The 16,579-nt window shown below is 40.3% G+C and overlaps 1 protein-coding gene across 1 annotated transcript; it reads left to right on the top strand.

Annotated features, from left to right (window-relative positions):
• The first annotated feature begins 15,362 nt into the window (after positions 1 to 15,362).
• LOC136815689 (uncharacterized) lies at positions 15,363 to 16,220 on the top strand. The gene has a single exon (XM_067072133.1). It carries the CDS (start codon positions 15,363 to 15,365, stop codon positions 16,218 to 16,220), a length of 858 nt encoding a protein of 285 aa, XP_066928234.1.
• The last annotated feature ends 359 nt before the right edge of the window (positions 16,221 to 16,579 follow it).

Here is a 16,579-nt window from a genome sequence, read left to right as displayed (position 1 = left end):
GCATAATGACTGTTTCATGCATATTATAATAATTATGCATGGCTATATCATTGTTTTTTTTTGCTGGACTACATAATTATTCAACAGGGTGGCCTCGTTAAAAAAAGGTCTATACAAAAACACAGGTATAATATTTTTTAGCAATTAGTCATAGGTGTTGATGCGAACAATGAATAGAGCTTTTCGTCGTTGATCACATTCATATGGAAGCAGCCATTTTTTATACAAATCATAGATTGGTGAAATAGATTTGCATAGTTTTGCATTTATAAATGTAGACGATGTTATCGTCCGTTGCAGTGATAATAAAGGCGGGAAAAATGGCGGTATGGCGTTATGGCGGTATACGGAAAAAAATCGGCGGGAGAGTTTCGAAGAAACAAACATCTCCGCCGCAAATTTTTTTTCCGTGAACGGACGGAAGTATCTTCGACGGTCAGAAGTATCATTTTTAATTTTTCCTATCCGTCATTCCGTGGTTCAGGGGGTATTGGGTCATTACCAATCAATTAGGTAGGGTCAGGGTTGCTAGTAACGGCTTGTCACTGTGCCGGGTGCATACTCGGCGCCTTGGGCCCCGTAGGGTTGATAGTAACGGCTCGAATTTCAGTCAGTTTAAAAAAGGGGTACTTTTACCCATATTATAATAACATTACCCCCGTCTTTTGCCAGTTCGGTATAATATGTTATGAATTGCGTGAGTTTGCTGTGCGGCCATGGCTCAACGGATAGAGCGCTGGCTTCCGAAGCTGAAGGTCTTTCTTTGGTGGTGGCTCGAATCCCACTCGGTGCGAAAATTAGACAGGTCAAAATTGATAGACAAATGATTGACAGGTATGAAAACTCAGTCAGAAATGAGAAAGTAAGTCTCAGAAAGTAGAAAAACAGATACAGTATGTGGCCCCCAAAACGTCGATCAAATTTAAAACTTCTCTCAAATCTAGAGGAAAAGAGGTTTTACAAAAATTTTTGCTGCATGAAAAACTTTAACATCTCTACTTTCTTTCCCGGAAGTTCTTTTTCAAAATTTTCAATTTCAACAATATTTTTCAATCGCTTAAAGATAGGTAGCTTTTTTCTAAGGGCCCCCAAAACGGAGGTTTGCAATATTAGCTATTTCTCGAGATATCTTTAAGATATGAATACAAAATTTTGACCACAGTTTGGCAATGTGATTTAGAGGGTTTTGGGCATAAATTCTTTTGATGAAATTTTTACAGTATACCCCTTGTTGTCAAAATGCAGGTTTGGGGCCCCCAAAACGGAGGTTAGTTTAAAAAAATTATTAAGCCAGTGGTAAAAGGGGGGAAACTAAAACATATTTGTGTTTTCCATTAAATTTACGACCCGAGCAAGTAAAATTTAGATTTTTATAATATTTCAAGATTTTCGATGATGCAAGTCCAAACTGAAAATTTAGAAATTTTCAAATGACAATTTGATTTAACAACGTCTTATCAAGCTTCTGAAAACAATTTCTTTTGATTAGTTCCATCATGTATGGAATAGCTGTGTAATTTTAGAAAACGCTTAACGAAACTGAAAAATTAAGCTTTAAAGTATTTTTCTCCTATTTTGAAAAAAAATGACAGAATTGCCGTTTTTACTGATCAGCGAAAATTTTATATGTAATATTAATGTTTTGTTTATATATTAAACTATTCAAGCTGATAGGAATGGAATTCCAGATTTTTGCTGTTTCATATTTAGAATTTCGGTTTTATCAATGCTGATTCTAGGGCCCCCAAAATACTGGTTGACCTTTAAATGCTATTCTTTTACCCATCGTCTAAAGTCACAGATTATCGCATTTTCTGAACGGCATTAGGTGAGAACGTTTCCTATACCCATTTTCATAACTTATTTTCAATATCCAAGAGCAGAGTGAGTTATATGCAATTTTTATCTAATTTTGGTGCTAAAATATTTCTCTCAGACGCAAATATGTTATTTTGAATCCGTCTCAAACCATTAAAAACATGTTCATTTTTAAGTATAACCATCATTCTTTCAAAATAAACAAAAGTCGTTTAATTCTGATAAATCTACAAGTGAGAATACCCATTTTAATGATGACCTCCGTTTTGGGGGCCGTCTTCGTTTTGGGGGCCATATACTGTAAGGTGAAAGATAGGAAAGGAAATGGGCCTCAAAAATACTTTGACCGTTCTGATACTTCTGACCGTCGAAGATACTTCCGTCCGTTCACGGAAAAAAAATTTGCGGGGGCGTACGAGGGTTGCCAACACCGAAATACCGACAGATTTTTCTTAAATCACCGCAATACCGATACAATTTCCCAAAAACACCGACATCGACGTCTTTTAGAGCAAGCTTAAGATTTTTCTATTCTTAGTACGAATGGTCAATCTCATGAGCGTAGTGGTGCACTAGTTCAGTTTTTCTTGGAGTAAACTATCGCCAATTCAAGGGTTTTAAATCTTTAAAGCTCAGTTTTTCAAGGGCTAGTGGACAAAAAAAGTATATAGGGAACGCTTTGAATGCTACTTTTTACTTGAGTGTTTATTTGTTGTGCAAAAAACGAGGGAATAAAGGGATATCTGAATTAGCCTATTTCATAGGATTCGTGTTTTCAGTACATGATTTTTTTCTACGTCACTACAGTAATCAAATTTTTATTGTAAATCACTCTTTTGTGAATTGAAATACGAATTTAACAAAAACATCGACAATAGAAAACAGTTCTTAAATTCCCAAGTCATTTAGGATGATTACAAAATTTAGTTTTTCTCAACGTTTTTATTGAAGGGAAATCTGCACAGATTTGTGCATTTTTCCCCCTGCAAATTGAATAGAAAAGAGCATGTAGCAGATACACGAATCCTATGAAATAGGCTAATGTATAAAGTAATTGCGCAGAGGACGGACCGTTTGCGCCCGGAGAAAATTTCCCAATTTTGTCTTCTCGTTTGGCTAAAAGAGCTCTTTTTGAACGTCATTAGAACTAAATCTACCTCAGCCAAAAGCACCGTCAGAAAAGGGCGTCACAAAAGATCTCTTGTTAGGATGATGGAAGGAAGCTTGAATGCCTGACACATCATACAAAATATTATGAATCTACGGTAAATAAAATTCGTTAAAAAGTTAAAAGGATTTCTAACTTCAAACTCAGGATTGCAGAGTTATTTTAAGTGAAATGCAGTGGAATTTGGAAGATTCTACAGTTATAAGTGACTAAGAGGCACAACAATGCTCGGAAAATTTTGGATACGAAGACTCTTGATTTCAGAATAGATGAAACTACACGTTTTTAACCCTTTCTCCAGTTTTCAGATTAGGCAAAGACGCCCTCGAGATTTTTTCTACTAGGGCGGGCCGTGAAACTGTGTAAAATACATTTAAGTACACATTTTTTTATAAGCAATCATGTTGCTAAATCTCAAGGTCTCACATTAGCAGGTTTTTTTCGCTATCTCGTAAAGTGAAAGCTTTTTAGATATCTAGCTATGGCAAACGATATCCCTTGATCCAATAAACATAAATAAATATGGTATAATATCAGGGGCGGTCAAAGCAAATTTTTCAGAAATTGAGCCAGAATGCTAAGCAGCCCCAGGCCTGAGCCGAAAATTGGAGTTGCTTATAAAGAAAATGTGTAGCAAGTTTTGCATGCTTACCTGACCGCAGAAGAGTACTGTAAGGTGTTTTATTCACGACATTGCATGATAACTTACGGATACAGATTCGGAGAACCCCTCCCAATCCCAAGCAATAGGTTTTCTAATCATTCACGGGCCGAAACCCCTGAAGCCTTAGCATATTTCTCATTAAAATGTCTTTTAAACGCTTTAACCAGACTAAATTATACAAACCCCAATCAAATTGAAACATTCTCGAAAAGGGTCGCAAAACGATTGAAACAAAACCACCCGGGTAAAAGAAGGTCCAAGCATGGTTTGCGCCGACAGGAAAAATTCTACATTTCTGGAAATCTCATTTGGCTAAAAAGTTCTCTTTTTCACAAATTGGTCAAAGATAGTCATGTTATGCCATTCAGATAAATAGCTCGTTTGATTTAGGCTGAAACTAAATTGGTATTGACAGTCTGCAAAGGGAGCTTTGCAAGGGGAGGACCACAGGAAGTATTTTATATTCAACGGGTTCGGCCCGAGGAGGCAAAATTTGAAATTTAAAGTGCCCAAAATGCTGAGAAACGCATCTAAATTATGAGTTAATGGATTATTCCGTTAAAATGAAAGAATTAATGATTGTTGATTTTTGATGAGTGCTGCATTTGAGATCTCGAGAAAGCTTGCCACACGCTGCAAATGCTTTCTTTATCTGTTACCCACTGGGTAGAGTATTATGATTTTTTTTCAAAAAGTGCACATTTCCCGTAAACAAGAGGTTAAGAAACACCATTATTCACACAATTTTAAGAAAAAGAGGATGAGACAGGGTAGCTACTAAAAATAGCTATAATACTTCAATTCTTGTAGAGATATAAGATATTCAATAGCTGAAATGCAGAAATGCAGATTCAAAAACTTTTTGAGATCCTTTGAAATATGCAGATTCACCGACAGTATTTATCGAATTACCGAAATACCGACCAAAAAAAATCATTTTACCGTCACCGCAAGGCATGTCCAACACCGAAATACCGACACTTTTCCCTTAAAACACCGAAACACCGACGCAAAAAAGGGTCAATACCGACACACCGACAAACCCGTACGCCACCCCTATTGATTCACACTTTCTTGAACATTTTCTTTGCTTTAGTGGTCAAGAGACTTTCAAACCAAAGAAACTTTGTAGTGATTTTTCTTTGTAAACTCTTTCAACATTCTGTCATATGTTATAGTTTTCATAAAGCTTTCTGAGTGAAAATTCTACCTTAAATCACTTTCACTTTTAGTTTTTTGTTTTCAAAAAGACTTTATTTTTAGGAAATAAACAAGACGACTCGAAGTCGAAAATTTCGCATAATATTCAAAATGAGAAAAATTGACCATAAAATAACGAGGTCAAGCAGGGGGTATTTGCTGTACAACGACGTGTTAAACGTGATGCATGAGGAATATTTTACACGAGGTTGTAGATACCATTTTACTTTTTCATAGAGAACCTAAATGGGGAGGTTGTAGCATTGAGTTTAAAGGCCCGAAGGGCTAGAGTTCAATCTCTAACCTTTCTCAGGCAAGAAAAAGTGAAGCCTTTAAAAAATGCGCCGCATTTTTGACGACAGATTGAATGTAGCAATTCCTTTGTTTACGATTGATATTTTTTTTGAAATTTAGCGGTAAATTTTAGTTTCAATCAAAATTTAGTTTGCGAGCCGCTCAAGGCCGCGCAAGTTTGGTAGGATTTGTTGGCTTTAAATCTTACCAATGAGATTCGATTCTTGCCCTTCGGGGTTATACTTCATTGGTTTGTAGGGGTAAAAAAATGATAACACCGTCACACCAGTTTGTAGAGGTTAAAATACCGGCATAATGGCAAAAAAATAGGCTAAATACCGTCACCGTCTGATTTTAAAATACCGTTTTCCCGTCTTTTTTTCGTCAAATCCCGTAATACCGTACTTAAAAATGGCCAATCCCGTCAGTGTGACAACCCCCCCTAAATCCTTTCTTTAAATCATCATCAAGATTCTTTTTTATAAGCGTAGAAAAGGCTTTCTATAGATGGCAATTTCACAATTGACTTCATACAGAAGAATAGTATAAATTATCCTAGGCTACAGTAGTCTAACATTTTATACTTCTTAGGAATATACTTCTTACAAAGTATACAGAATAAGTGTAACTTGCACTCAAGTTTTTTGTATACTCAAAAAATAAATATACCCAAAGGCTCAATCTGAGTTAGATTGGGCTCTTCCAGAAAAAAATTGTACATGGGGGTGGAGGATATTTTGTCCGGGGGGTAGCAAAAAATCATCAAAATTTGCCTTGTCCGGGGGTAAATTTGCTCTGTCCGGGGGTAATTTGGGGTGTCCGGGGGATCAGCAGATGCTTGTCCGGGGGTAAAACCTATTGTCTGGGGGGGGGCAGAAGTCACCCTGTTTGGGGGGTAAATCACTAAAAATTGTTATATCCTCCATCCCCCATGTACAATTTTTTTCTGGAAGTGCCCATTTTTCCAAACTGAAAAATGCGAGTATCAATTAATAAACTAACTAAAATATGGCTGTTTTAAGCCCAAATTTTCCAACCGAATGAAAATATGTTAAAAAAAGCTCAACCAAGGCTTGTGGCCAAGACAGAATAAGGGGCTTATTTAGCACTGTCACTCAATTTTTTCCCACCTGCTGTACCCCTATTTCAGGTTCGAATTTTATTAAACAATAAGAGATATGGATATCAAAATGCATGCTTATAGAAAGGCAGTGTTATGCTTATGGAAAAAAAAACATTATTGACCTTTGCAAATCTTCTTAGCAGCATGGGGTCAACCGTCCTCCACCCGTTAACAGCCGAATGCCATTAAAAATTGAAAATGATTTGTCGATGGCCCCTTCAGGAGTGCAATGTCAAGTTGAAAACAATTAAGAAAACTCCAGACTCCAGCATCAAAACAACAATAAGAATGAATAAACTCATAAATTATTCTTTTGTGTTTTGTTTTTGTGATGTTGGAGCTTCATCTACCCCCATCTACAGTAAGAGTGATTCAAATCTGGTCCCTTGTTTTGTTAGGATTGTCCAGTGAAACAAAGTTTTCTCGGTTGACACCAGCCATTTTGTGTCCGGTGCTTCAGCCCCCCTTCAGTAAGGCTGCTGTGCTGGCAGGGTCGTAACCTTATTTAACCTGGACATAGTGTCCTACGAAAACAAAGGTCTATTCAAGATAGACCTTTTGCTAGTCAGGATGTTGAATAATTTAAAAAGACCAGCCTCAAAACAATGATTAAGAAAAATAAATGCATAATCAGAATAATCAAGTGCTATATGTGGTCATTGTTTTTAGTGCTAGAGTTTTTAATTATTCAACAGGACACCCAGACTAGCAATAAGTCTATTTAACATTCTCCCACTCGTTACAATCAAAAACTTTTTCCAACAATGACCAATGGGGGATAAGATGTACTGTAGATTGATTTCCACCTTCACATGTTATGGCCAGACGGTGTCAATCGAATGAATCGAATGAATCGAACGCCGAATCAATTGAATGCAATAGAATAATAATCGCAATCAAATATCACCAAGGATTTGTCGTTCGATTGTACTGATTATGTTCGATTACACTCGATTGATTTAATTGTATTCGATTTTATTCACTCTCGTACCGTATATACTTAACACGCTTGGCCGTCCGCGCTAAAAAAGCTCTAAAGAAGTGATCCAATTTAATTTAATCCCAATCAAACTTATAGAAAATAATCGTAATCAAACATAGTCAAAGGTAATTTACAATCAATCAAACCAATCAAACGTTTTACTCGAACGCAATCGAACACGATCGAATATTACCAAAAATCAAAAAAGTTTGTGGTCTATATAACCACAGAAAGCCCTATTTCCACACAACCGAGATTTCTTGTCTTTTAGTAATTCATCAAAACAACATTGACCGAAGGAGACATGTTCTATCAAAAAACTTGAATTTTCTGAGATCTTGTGTCTTCTTTAGAAAAACCAGGTTTTTGACAGAAAACCCAGGTTTTTGACAGAAAACCCAGGTTTTTGACAGAAAACCCAGGTTTTTGGCAGAAAAACCTAGTTTTTCTCGAAATTGTGATTTTCGCTTGCCATACACTCGGGCCAATTTTTGAAAACATGATTTAAACAGGCGTGTAATTTCAGGACTGAATTTTTTTAACATTTTCTTTGAGAAAAACTTGGTTTCTCTTAATTATATTTTAAATATATGAATGTTGTAAATTCATATAAATATTAAATGTCTTATTTGGTATGAAAACATAGTTATAAATATACTTAGAGTGGAAATATTTGCTAGTAAACTGGTCCTGGTTTTAATATTGAAGCGTGTCCACGCATTGAGTTTAAAGCCCGAAGGGCTAGAGTTCAATCTCTAACCTTTCTCAGGCAAGAAAAAGTGAAGCCATAAAAAATGCGCCGCATTTTTGACGACAGATTGAATCTAGCAATTCCTTTTTTTATGATTGATATCTTTTTCGAAATTTAGTGGTAAATTTTAGTTTCAATTTGTCATTTGTGTAAAAACCAGGCGAGCTGCTCAAGGCCGCGCAACTTTGGTAGGATTTGTTGGCTTCAAATCCTACCAAAGAGATTGACTTCTAGCCCGTTCTAGCCCTTTGGGCTTATACTTCATTGTGTCCACGGGAAGCTCGTAAAGTTTTTTTGAGCGATATAAACAAAGAGACAAATCTTATTTTGTACTATTTTGTTTGACTGGACATGCTGAATCAATTTAAATATGGAATCTCCTGACATGGCCCGAACATGGCCCGAATGACTCGGATCATGTTCGGGCCAAAAGAATTGATAGGGTCTCTCGGCCCGAACATGGCCCGAAGAGGCCCGAGAATTCTCGGGCCATGTCGAGGGTCGTTTTCCACAAAACAGCGCTTGAGGTACAGGTACAGGTGAATCATAAATTGAAAAAAGATAAATCATTTTGAATCATTTTCTACATTTATAATAGACGATCCTATCGTCTACACAAGATCACTAAAAAAGGGAATAGTTTAGGAGAGGCGTGATAAATTCGGGTGGAGTAAGCAGTGGCGGAGATCTCGAGAAAGCCACTCAATACATGAAATCAATCTTTATAGACATCCAAATAGTGACATTCTGAAGTTCACCAATGAATTTGAATCTTCTATCTTACAAAAAATCAGCAAAGAAAACAAAAAGACTGTCATTATGGGAGATTTCAATTTTAATTTAATGAACTGTGACTCCCACCGTCCTACAAACACTTTTTTTGATACAATGATGTCTAGCTGTCTTCTTCCTTATATTGTTTAACCAACAAGATTTAATGAAACTTCTCACACACTCATTGATAATATTTTTTACAATGACATATCCAATGAATGTATCAGTGGTAACCTTATTCCACACATCACTGATCATTTACCCAACTTTTTATTTGTGCCTCACCCTAAACAAACTATTCAAAAAACTAGAAAAAAGAAAAGAGATTTTTCCAAATTTAACATTAAAGACTTCAGAGAAGATTTTTCCAAATTTAACATTAAAGACTTCAGAGAAGATTTTTCAAACATTGACTTTGCTAACATCTTTCAAAGTTCAACGAATATTAACCAAATGTACAACTTTTTCCACACTTAATTTACTTTTTAACATGCATGTACCAATCAAATCTCCATCCAAACAACAACTTGAAAAAGAAAAAAATCCTTGGATGACTCCAGCAATCTTGGAAAAAACAAAAATTAAGAACTGCCTCTATGGTAAATGCATGCAGGAGAAAGATCCACTGGTTCATAGAGAGTACAAGCTTCTCTTGCATGAAATCAACAAAGATATTCGCAAACAAAAATTTATCTATCTTAAAGGGGAACTCAACAGATTTGTCATTTTTATTTTTTTCCTGATTTTTGGTAATATTAAGTATAAAAATGAGAAAGAAAGTATATAGGTTCGATCTCTCAAGTAAAAATCATGAAAAATCTCTCTTAACTTCAGTTAAAAATATGTTCAAAAAATCACCCCCTTTCTTTTTAAAAAAGATCGACTTCTCTTTGGATTATGACATCACCGTATTCAGAAAACAGAGCAAATTCAGTTATGACTACAGTATGTTTTCAGAATTCTGTTTTAAATAAGAAATAGATACATAGAAAAGTATTCCTGGTGAATTGTGGGTGATTAGCTGAATAACAATAAAAAATCCAACAAGAAACACAAAAATTTAATCACAAACCCTCTACTGAAGGGCCTGTCTTCACTGATTTTTAGCCTGAGAAGATAAGCATCTTCCTCTTTCTGAATGCGACTACGTCATAAAACAGCTGAAAGTGCGTCTTTTTTATTTGATAAACAATTTCATTTTAGTAGAGGGGAGCCTCTTTTTAAAAGCTCATTAAACAAATTTTTAGAGTGAAAGAAGAGTTGCAACCTTGAAATTTTGAAATTTATCGTTGAAACAAACCATTTCAGGATAGAAACAAAAAAATCCAAAATTTGTTGAGTTCCCCTTTAAGAACAAATTTATCCTGTCGAAAAACAACATCAAGAAATTCTGGAAGGACATCAAGTCTTTTCTTGGTAAAGATAAAAAAAACCATTTTCCAAATTCCATGAATCTTCAAAATAAAGTCTACACAGGATCTCATCAAATATCGGAAGGGTTCAATAAATACTTCTCTAAAGTGGCACCCCACCTTCTTAAAAAAATTTCCAAGCATCATGATCTAAATTCTTATCTAAAAAGAATTAATTATAACAACTCCAGCTTCTTTTTTCGACCAACAAATGATTATGAGGTGCTTACACATTTGAATAATCTTAACTCAAAGAAGGCCAAGGACATTTACAATTTCCCCATAAACATCATCAAAGGTACTGCTGATTTAATTTCCAATCCATTTGCAATACTAATCAACAAATCTTTGTCCACAGGTGTCTTCACGGAACTTCTGAAACATGCAAAAGTTGCACCTCTTTTTGTAGAATGTATATAGTTTATCATAGGCCGTGAGGCCATCCTCTTTTAAGATACTCACTTCTAGTTAGCCTGGGAATCCAAGCTCATAATTTTAGAAAAAACAAAAAATACCTCACCTCACAAAGTTCTAAAATTATAGAGCTTGGTGCAGGTAGATTAGTCTGACACAGAATGTTATAAACAGTCTGTGTGTGAACCCTTGTTGACAGACTTTCTGAACTTTGGAAACCCAGGCAAACACACATAATCAACTTACCATAAAAACTCTTTCACAAGCTCTAAAGACTTTCAAAACTACTAAAAACCACATCAAAACATCAGCCACATGTATTTAGACTTCCAGTCAACAGCCATTTTGTTTCTAAATGAATCTATGTTTTCATTTTCATTTGTTTTCCTTTTTTGTGCAAAGTCAGCTTTTTCCATAAATTATGCGCGCGCATCGAAATTATCAAAATGCGCGCGAAAGTACTGCTAAGTAATACGCCGAAAGCTGGCCAATCAGGCCGAACCTGCATTGCAGGGAAAAATGTCCCTGCAGGCGAGTTACCTGCACCAAGCGTTAAACCAGCAGCAAAAATATCATAAACTAGACTGTGAAAAAAGTTTAACGCTTGGATTCCCAGGCTAACTTCTAGTAAGTAGTCACATTGTTAATCTCTTATTACTGATCGTCACTCGTTATACACTACGAGGCTTAGGAGCTCTGTTACTCTACCTACTGAACCTTGAACTCTACATGGCGCTGCAAGTAGGATTTTGAGAAGCCTCACGTCGTATTCAGCTAGCACCATCAGGATCAAATCGTTCATCCAACACGAGATCTCGAAGTTATACATCCGCCATCTTGGTTGTTTTCATTTCCGTGGTCACACGCACCAAAGAAACCCACTCGTACGGAACCGAATTCCCACCCGCAAGCGCCCCTCCGCCTCACCTCTGAACCGCGCGTCCGCCCGCCTTCTACCGAACGCCCGTCAACCCGCCCTAATATCAACGACACCCGCTCATCGTATCGACGCTCACCGCCCGTACCAGATCACAGTATACTATGGCCTCCGAAGAGCAAATACAACGAATGCTCTTGCTCATGGAAAAAAAAATGACACAACTGACGAATCTCCACGCGGAAAACGCACAACAACAACAACAACAACAGCATCTGCAGCCGAGGACGAAAACCAAATCCCCCGAGAGACCCATCATAAACGCCGACACTGATGAACAAGAATGGGAGCTTTTCAAGGACTCCTGGAATAGATACAAAACTATGACAGCCGTAACTGATGTCAACATGCTTCGACTAGAACTGAGAGCGGCTTGCTCGCAAGACGTCAACCGCCTTTTATTCGAATACGTCGGGGCGGAAGCCCTCAATACCGCCAACGAAAATGAGTTATTAAACTTTATTAAGAGTGTCGCCGTAAAAGGCACTCACAAAAAAGTCCACAGAATGAAATTTTCAGACTCTGTCAGATGGACGGCGAAACAATCACACAATTCGTCGCCCGCCTTCGTTCAAATGCCATCCTATGCAAATTCAAGATAGCTTGTGAAAACCACGAAGAACCAAACCTCGTCAGCTTTGCGGATCAAATGATCGCCCACCAGTTGGTGTTCGGGCTGAGAAACCAACAACACCAGTCCCGAATACTCTCAGAAACAGCAGCCCTGCCGACGTTAGGAGACAAAATAGAACGTTTACAATGTCTCGAATCAACAGAACAATCAACCGACATCATGAGAGCCAACCCCCCGACGAGCAGCTCCACCAACGCATTCGCCAAATCGACCTACAGACGAGACCAATTCAGACGTCCACAACAACATGGATAGCAAGACCAATCGCCCCCATGATAGCAAGACCAATCGCCCCCATGATAGCAAGACCAATCGCCCCTGCAGAGGCTGCGGACGCACTTCGCACGAAGGTAAAACCATGGCTCGCAAAGACTGTCCAGCATTCAATAAGAACTGTGGTAATTGCGGAATCAAGGGTCATTTCCACGCCGTATGTATGAAAGGCACAGCGAGTCGTTCCCAAGCAAGCGCCGTCGGGGAAGCATCCCACCCACAACAGCAAGAAGAAAGCCAACTAAAGGACGTGCCATCCTTCGCATTCGCAACACCCGCTGAGGATTTTCGTCTTGCCCCGTCCTCGAACAACCGGCCCTAGCGAACGCCACCGTTCCTTCCCACATGGAATGGAGAGGCAACTCGTTCACACCAACTCGCCCCGAAAGCCCACCGAAAATTGACGTGTCCATCAAAATACTCAAACAGACCCACGGGCAGTTTGGTAAGAGGAACGGCCCCATTATAACGGACACACTCACCGAAGCTATAGCAGATAGCGGATGCCAAACATGCACTGCCTGACCCGAACTGTTAAATAAACTGAAATGCACATACGCCTACCTCGTAAAAACCAAACATAAAATTGTAGGCATCACTCACGCCCTCTCGATATATTGGGCACGCTCTTCCTCCACATCACTTACGGAGGGCGCTCATCGAGTCAAATGGTTTACATTTCGAAAAACTGTAAAGGTTTTTACCTATCTCAAACCGCCATGAAAGATTTGGGAATCGTCAACGAATCCTTCCCGAAAAGCATCTCCGCCTCCACAGAGTCACAATCGGACGAATGCCACTGCCAAGAGAGAACGCCACCGCCGAATCGCCCAGAAGACATCCCCTTCGAGCCAACGCAAGAGAACATTCCAAAGCTTAAATCGTGGATCCTGGACGCGTTCATGGCTATTCCGCTTTTAACCAATGCCCTCACCAGGAGCTACCAACAATGACAGGAGAACCCATCCGACTCCATCTTAAAGAAGACGCAGACCCTTACGCAGCTCACACGCCTATCCCCGTCCCACACCACTGGAAACAAAAAGTCAAAGAAGACATCGACCGCGACGTCCGTCTCAAGATCATCGAGCAAATCCCCCAAGGAACCACAACCGAGTGGTGTGCGCGTATGATTGTCACCTCAAAGAAAAACGGGGACCCCCGCCGAACTGTCGATCTACAGAAACTTAACGACGCTACACTCCGAGAACCACATCACACACCAAGCCCCTTCAACGTGGCATCTACTGTCCCCATAAAAACGTACAGAACTGTAATCGACGCGTGGAATGGATATCATAGCCTCCCACTTCACGAAACGACCAAGAACAGTATGACTTTCATTACCGAATGGGGTCGGTATCGGTACTGCCGCGCCCCAATGGGGTACCACGTCTCCGGAGATGCGTACACTCGGAGGTTTGATGACATCACCCAAGAGTTCCCGAGATCTGCTAGGATTGTCGATGACACACTACTCTGGGACCACAGCATCGAAGAATCCTTCTGGCACACGATAGACTATCTGATCCTCTCTGCTAAAAACGGTATTATTTTCAACAAGGACAAATTCCAATTCTGCCAACCTGTTGTCGAATTCGCCGGGTTCGAATTATTCGAAGACGGATATCACCCGCTCAAGAAGATCTTGTCTGCCATCAAAGACTTCCCGACCCCGAAATCCGTGATCGATGTGCGATCCTGGTTCGGGATTTTTCTGGGATGAGACGCTCGATGAACTTTTCCAAGCGTCGAAAAACAAGATTATCGAACTTGTGAAGGACGGTGTCAAAACGTTCGAAACGGATCGCCCAACCTGTCTGACAACGGATTGGTCGAAAACAGGCATTGGGTTCGACCTCACACAGAAACACTGCAACTGTCCCGACCCAGTCAAACCAGATTGCGGAGAAGGTCATTAGAAATTGGTCTTTGCCGGCTCCCGCTTCACCACTGATTCTGAAAGCAGATATGCACCCATCGAAGGGGAAGCCCTGGCAGTTGTTCACGGACTGCAACGCTGTCGAATGTTCGTGATGGGATCCCCAAACCTCACCGTAGCAGTCGATCACAAGCCCCTGATTCGGATATTGAACGATCGAGAACTTAGTTTGATATCTAACCCACGACTCCTGTGCTTGAAAGAAAAGACGTTGATGTATCGTTTCAAGATCGTGCACGTTCCCGGCAAATCGAAGAAGATGAAAATCGCGGACACCACATCCCGTAACCCCGTCCCCGTCGAAGAGACCGACGAGCAGTCCATCGCCTGCGAAGCAGCAGCGCTGTCATTTGCGCACTCACAAGCCGACGGCGTCGCTTCTATTGATTGAGAGATCGTCCAACAACAGTTCATGACCAAGAATGCATTTCCCTCGTCAATGTGATCGCCAACGGATTCCCATCAGCCAAATCAGACCTAGCCGTCGAGCTACACCCATACTGGAACATGCGTGAAGAACTATATGACCAAGAATGCATTTCCCTCGTCAATGTGATCGCCAACGGATTCCCATCAGCCAAATCAGACCTAGCCGTCGAGCTACACCCATACTGGAACATGCGTGAAGAACTATATGCAGTCGATGGAGTGCCGTTCAAAAATCACAAGATGCTCATTCCTAAAGACCTTCGCCGTATTGTCCTCGAAGGCCTCCACGCAGCCCACCAAGGTGTTAGTAGCATGATGGCCAACGCCCGTGAAAGATTCTTTTGGCCGGGACTCGACGCAGCCGTTAAGCTATACCGCACCCAGTGTCGTCAGTGCAACGAACAAGCACCAACACAAAATCGTCGCCACAGACCTATGCAAGCTCTCGGGATTCTCATACCTCATCTACGTTGACGCCTACTCGGGATAGGTCGAAGTGGCATACCTGTCAACCACGAACTTCCGCTCAATCAAGAAGGTCCTACTTATGTACTTCGCCCTTTTCGGAGTTCCGGAAGAAATCGCAGCCGATGGAGGTCCGCCATTCGATTCACACGACTACAAAGCTTTCCTGAAACAGTGGAGAATCCGCCAGCGACTGTCGTCAGCCTACTACGCTCAAAGTAACGGAAGAGCAGAAGCCGGTGTAAAGACAGCAAAACGCATCCTCCTCGGCAACATCGACCCAAGAACCGGAAAGCTAGACAACGAAAGCGCAGTCAAAGCCCTAATGACCCATCGTAACACCCCATGCCAACTCACTGCAATATCACCAGCAATTGCTCTGTTCGGACGACCCATTAGGGACCACCTACCAACATCAAACATGAAACTACGAACCGAATGGCAGGAAATCGCAAGCAAGAGGGAAGTAGCACTAGCGAAGCGTCACCTCGTCAAGCCACCACAAGAAACGACGAAAGAATTACCACCACTCAACATCGGAGACTCTGTACAGATCCAAAATCAAAACGGCAACCAGCCCACCAATGGAACAGCACTGGATTCGTCGCCGAAACCCTCCCAAACCGCCAATATCGCGTCGTCGTCGATGGCAGCCGCCACACCACCCGGAGGAACAGAAGGTTCCTCAAACAGATCTTTCCCGTGTGCCGTCAGAACATCGACTACCTGTCAAGTCCGCCTCCGGAAAAGCCACCCCCAAAAACGACCCCTCCACCCCAACAGCCGCAAGACGAGCAAACCCCGAACACCCCTCAAGAACCCGAAATCTGAAATGACCCAGCACCGCCAAGACGAGATGCCAGCCCAACAGCACACGATGTACAACCCCGACGTAGTACTCGACAACGAAGAGCACCACGCCCCCTCTCTCCAAAGATAACTGGTCAGTCTCACGATTGACGGAATGTATATAGTATTATATGAACGTTACGCATAGCATTTAGCCTCCAAAAAGGGGGCATGTAGAATGTATATAGTTTATCATAGGCCGTGAGGCCATCCTCTTTTAAGATACTCACTTCTAGTAAGCAGTCACATTGTTAATCTCTTATTACTGATCGTCACTCGTTATACACTACGAGGCTTAGGAACTCTGCTACTCTACCTACTGAACCTTGAACTCTACACTTTTCAAAAGTGGGAATAAGACGGATATAAAAAACTTCAGACCGATATCAGTCCTTCCATTATTCGATAAGATCTTTGAGAAAATTGTCCATGAGAGAATTACTGAATTTC

Source organism: Clytia hemisphaerica, unplaced genomic scaffold (assembly GCF_902728285.1).
Source record: "Clytia hemisphaerica strain Z4C2 unplaced genomic scaffold, Clytia hemisphaerica genome assembly, whole genome shotgun sequence".
In the NCBI taxonomy this organism is placed as follows: Eukaryota; Metazoa; Cnidaria; class Hydrozoa; order Leptothecata; family Clytiidae; genus Clytia; species Clytia hemisphaerica.
The sequence above is the reverse complement of the archived record's forward strand: the minus strand, read 5'-3'. Positions and strand labels throughout refer to the sequence as shown.

Excerpts from the sequence above, each read along its gene's own strand:
- LOC136815689 (XM_067072133.1), top strand. The coding sequence starts at position 15,363 with ATGTACTTCGCCCTTTTCGGAGTTCCGGAAGAAATCGCAGCCGATGGA.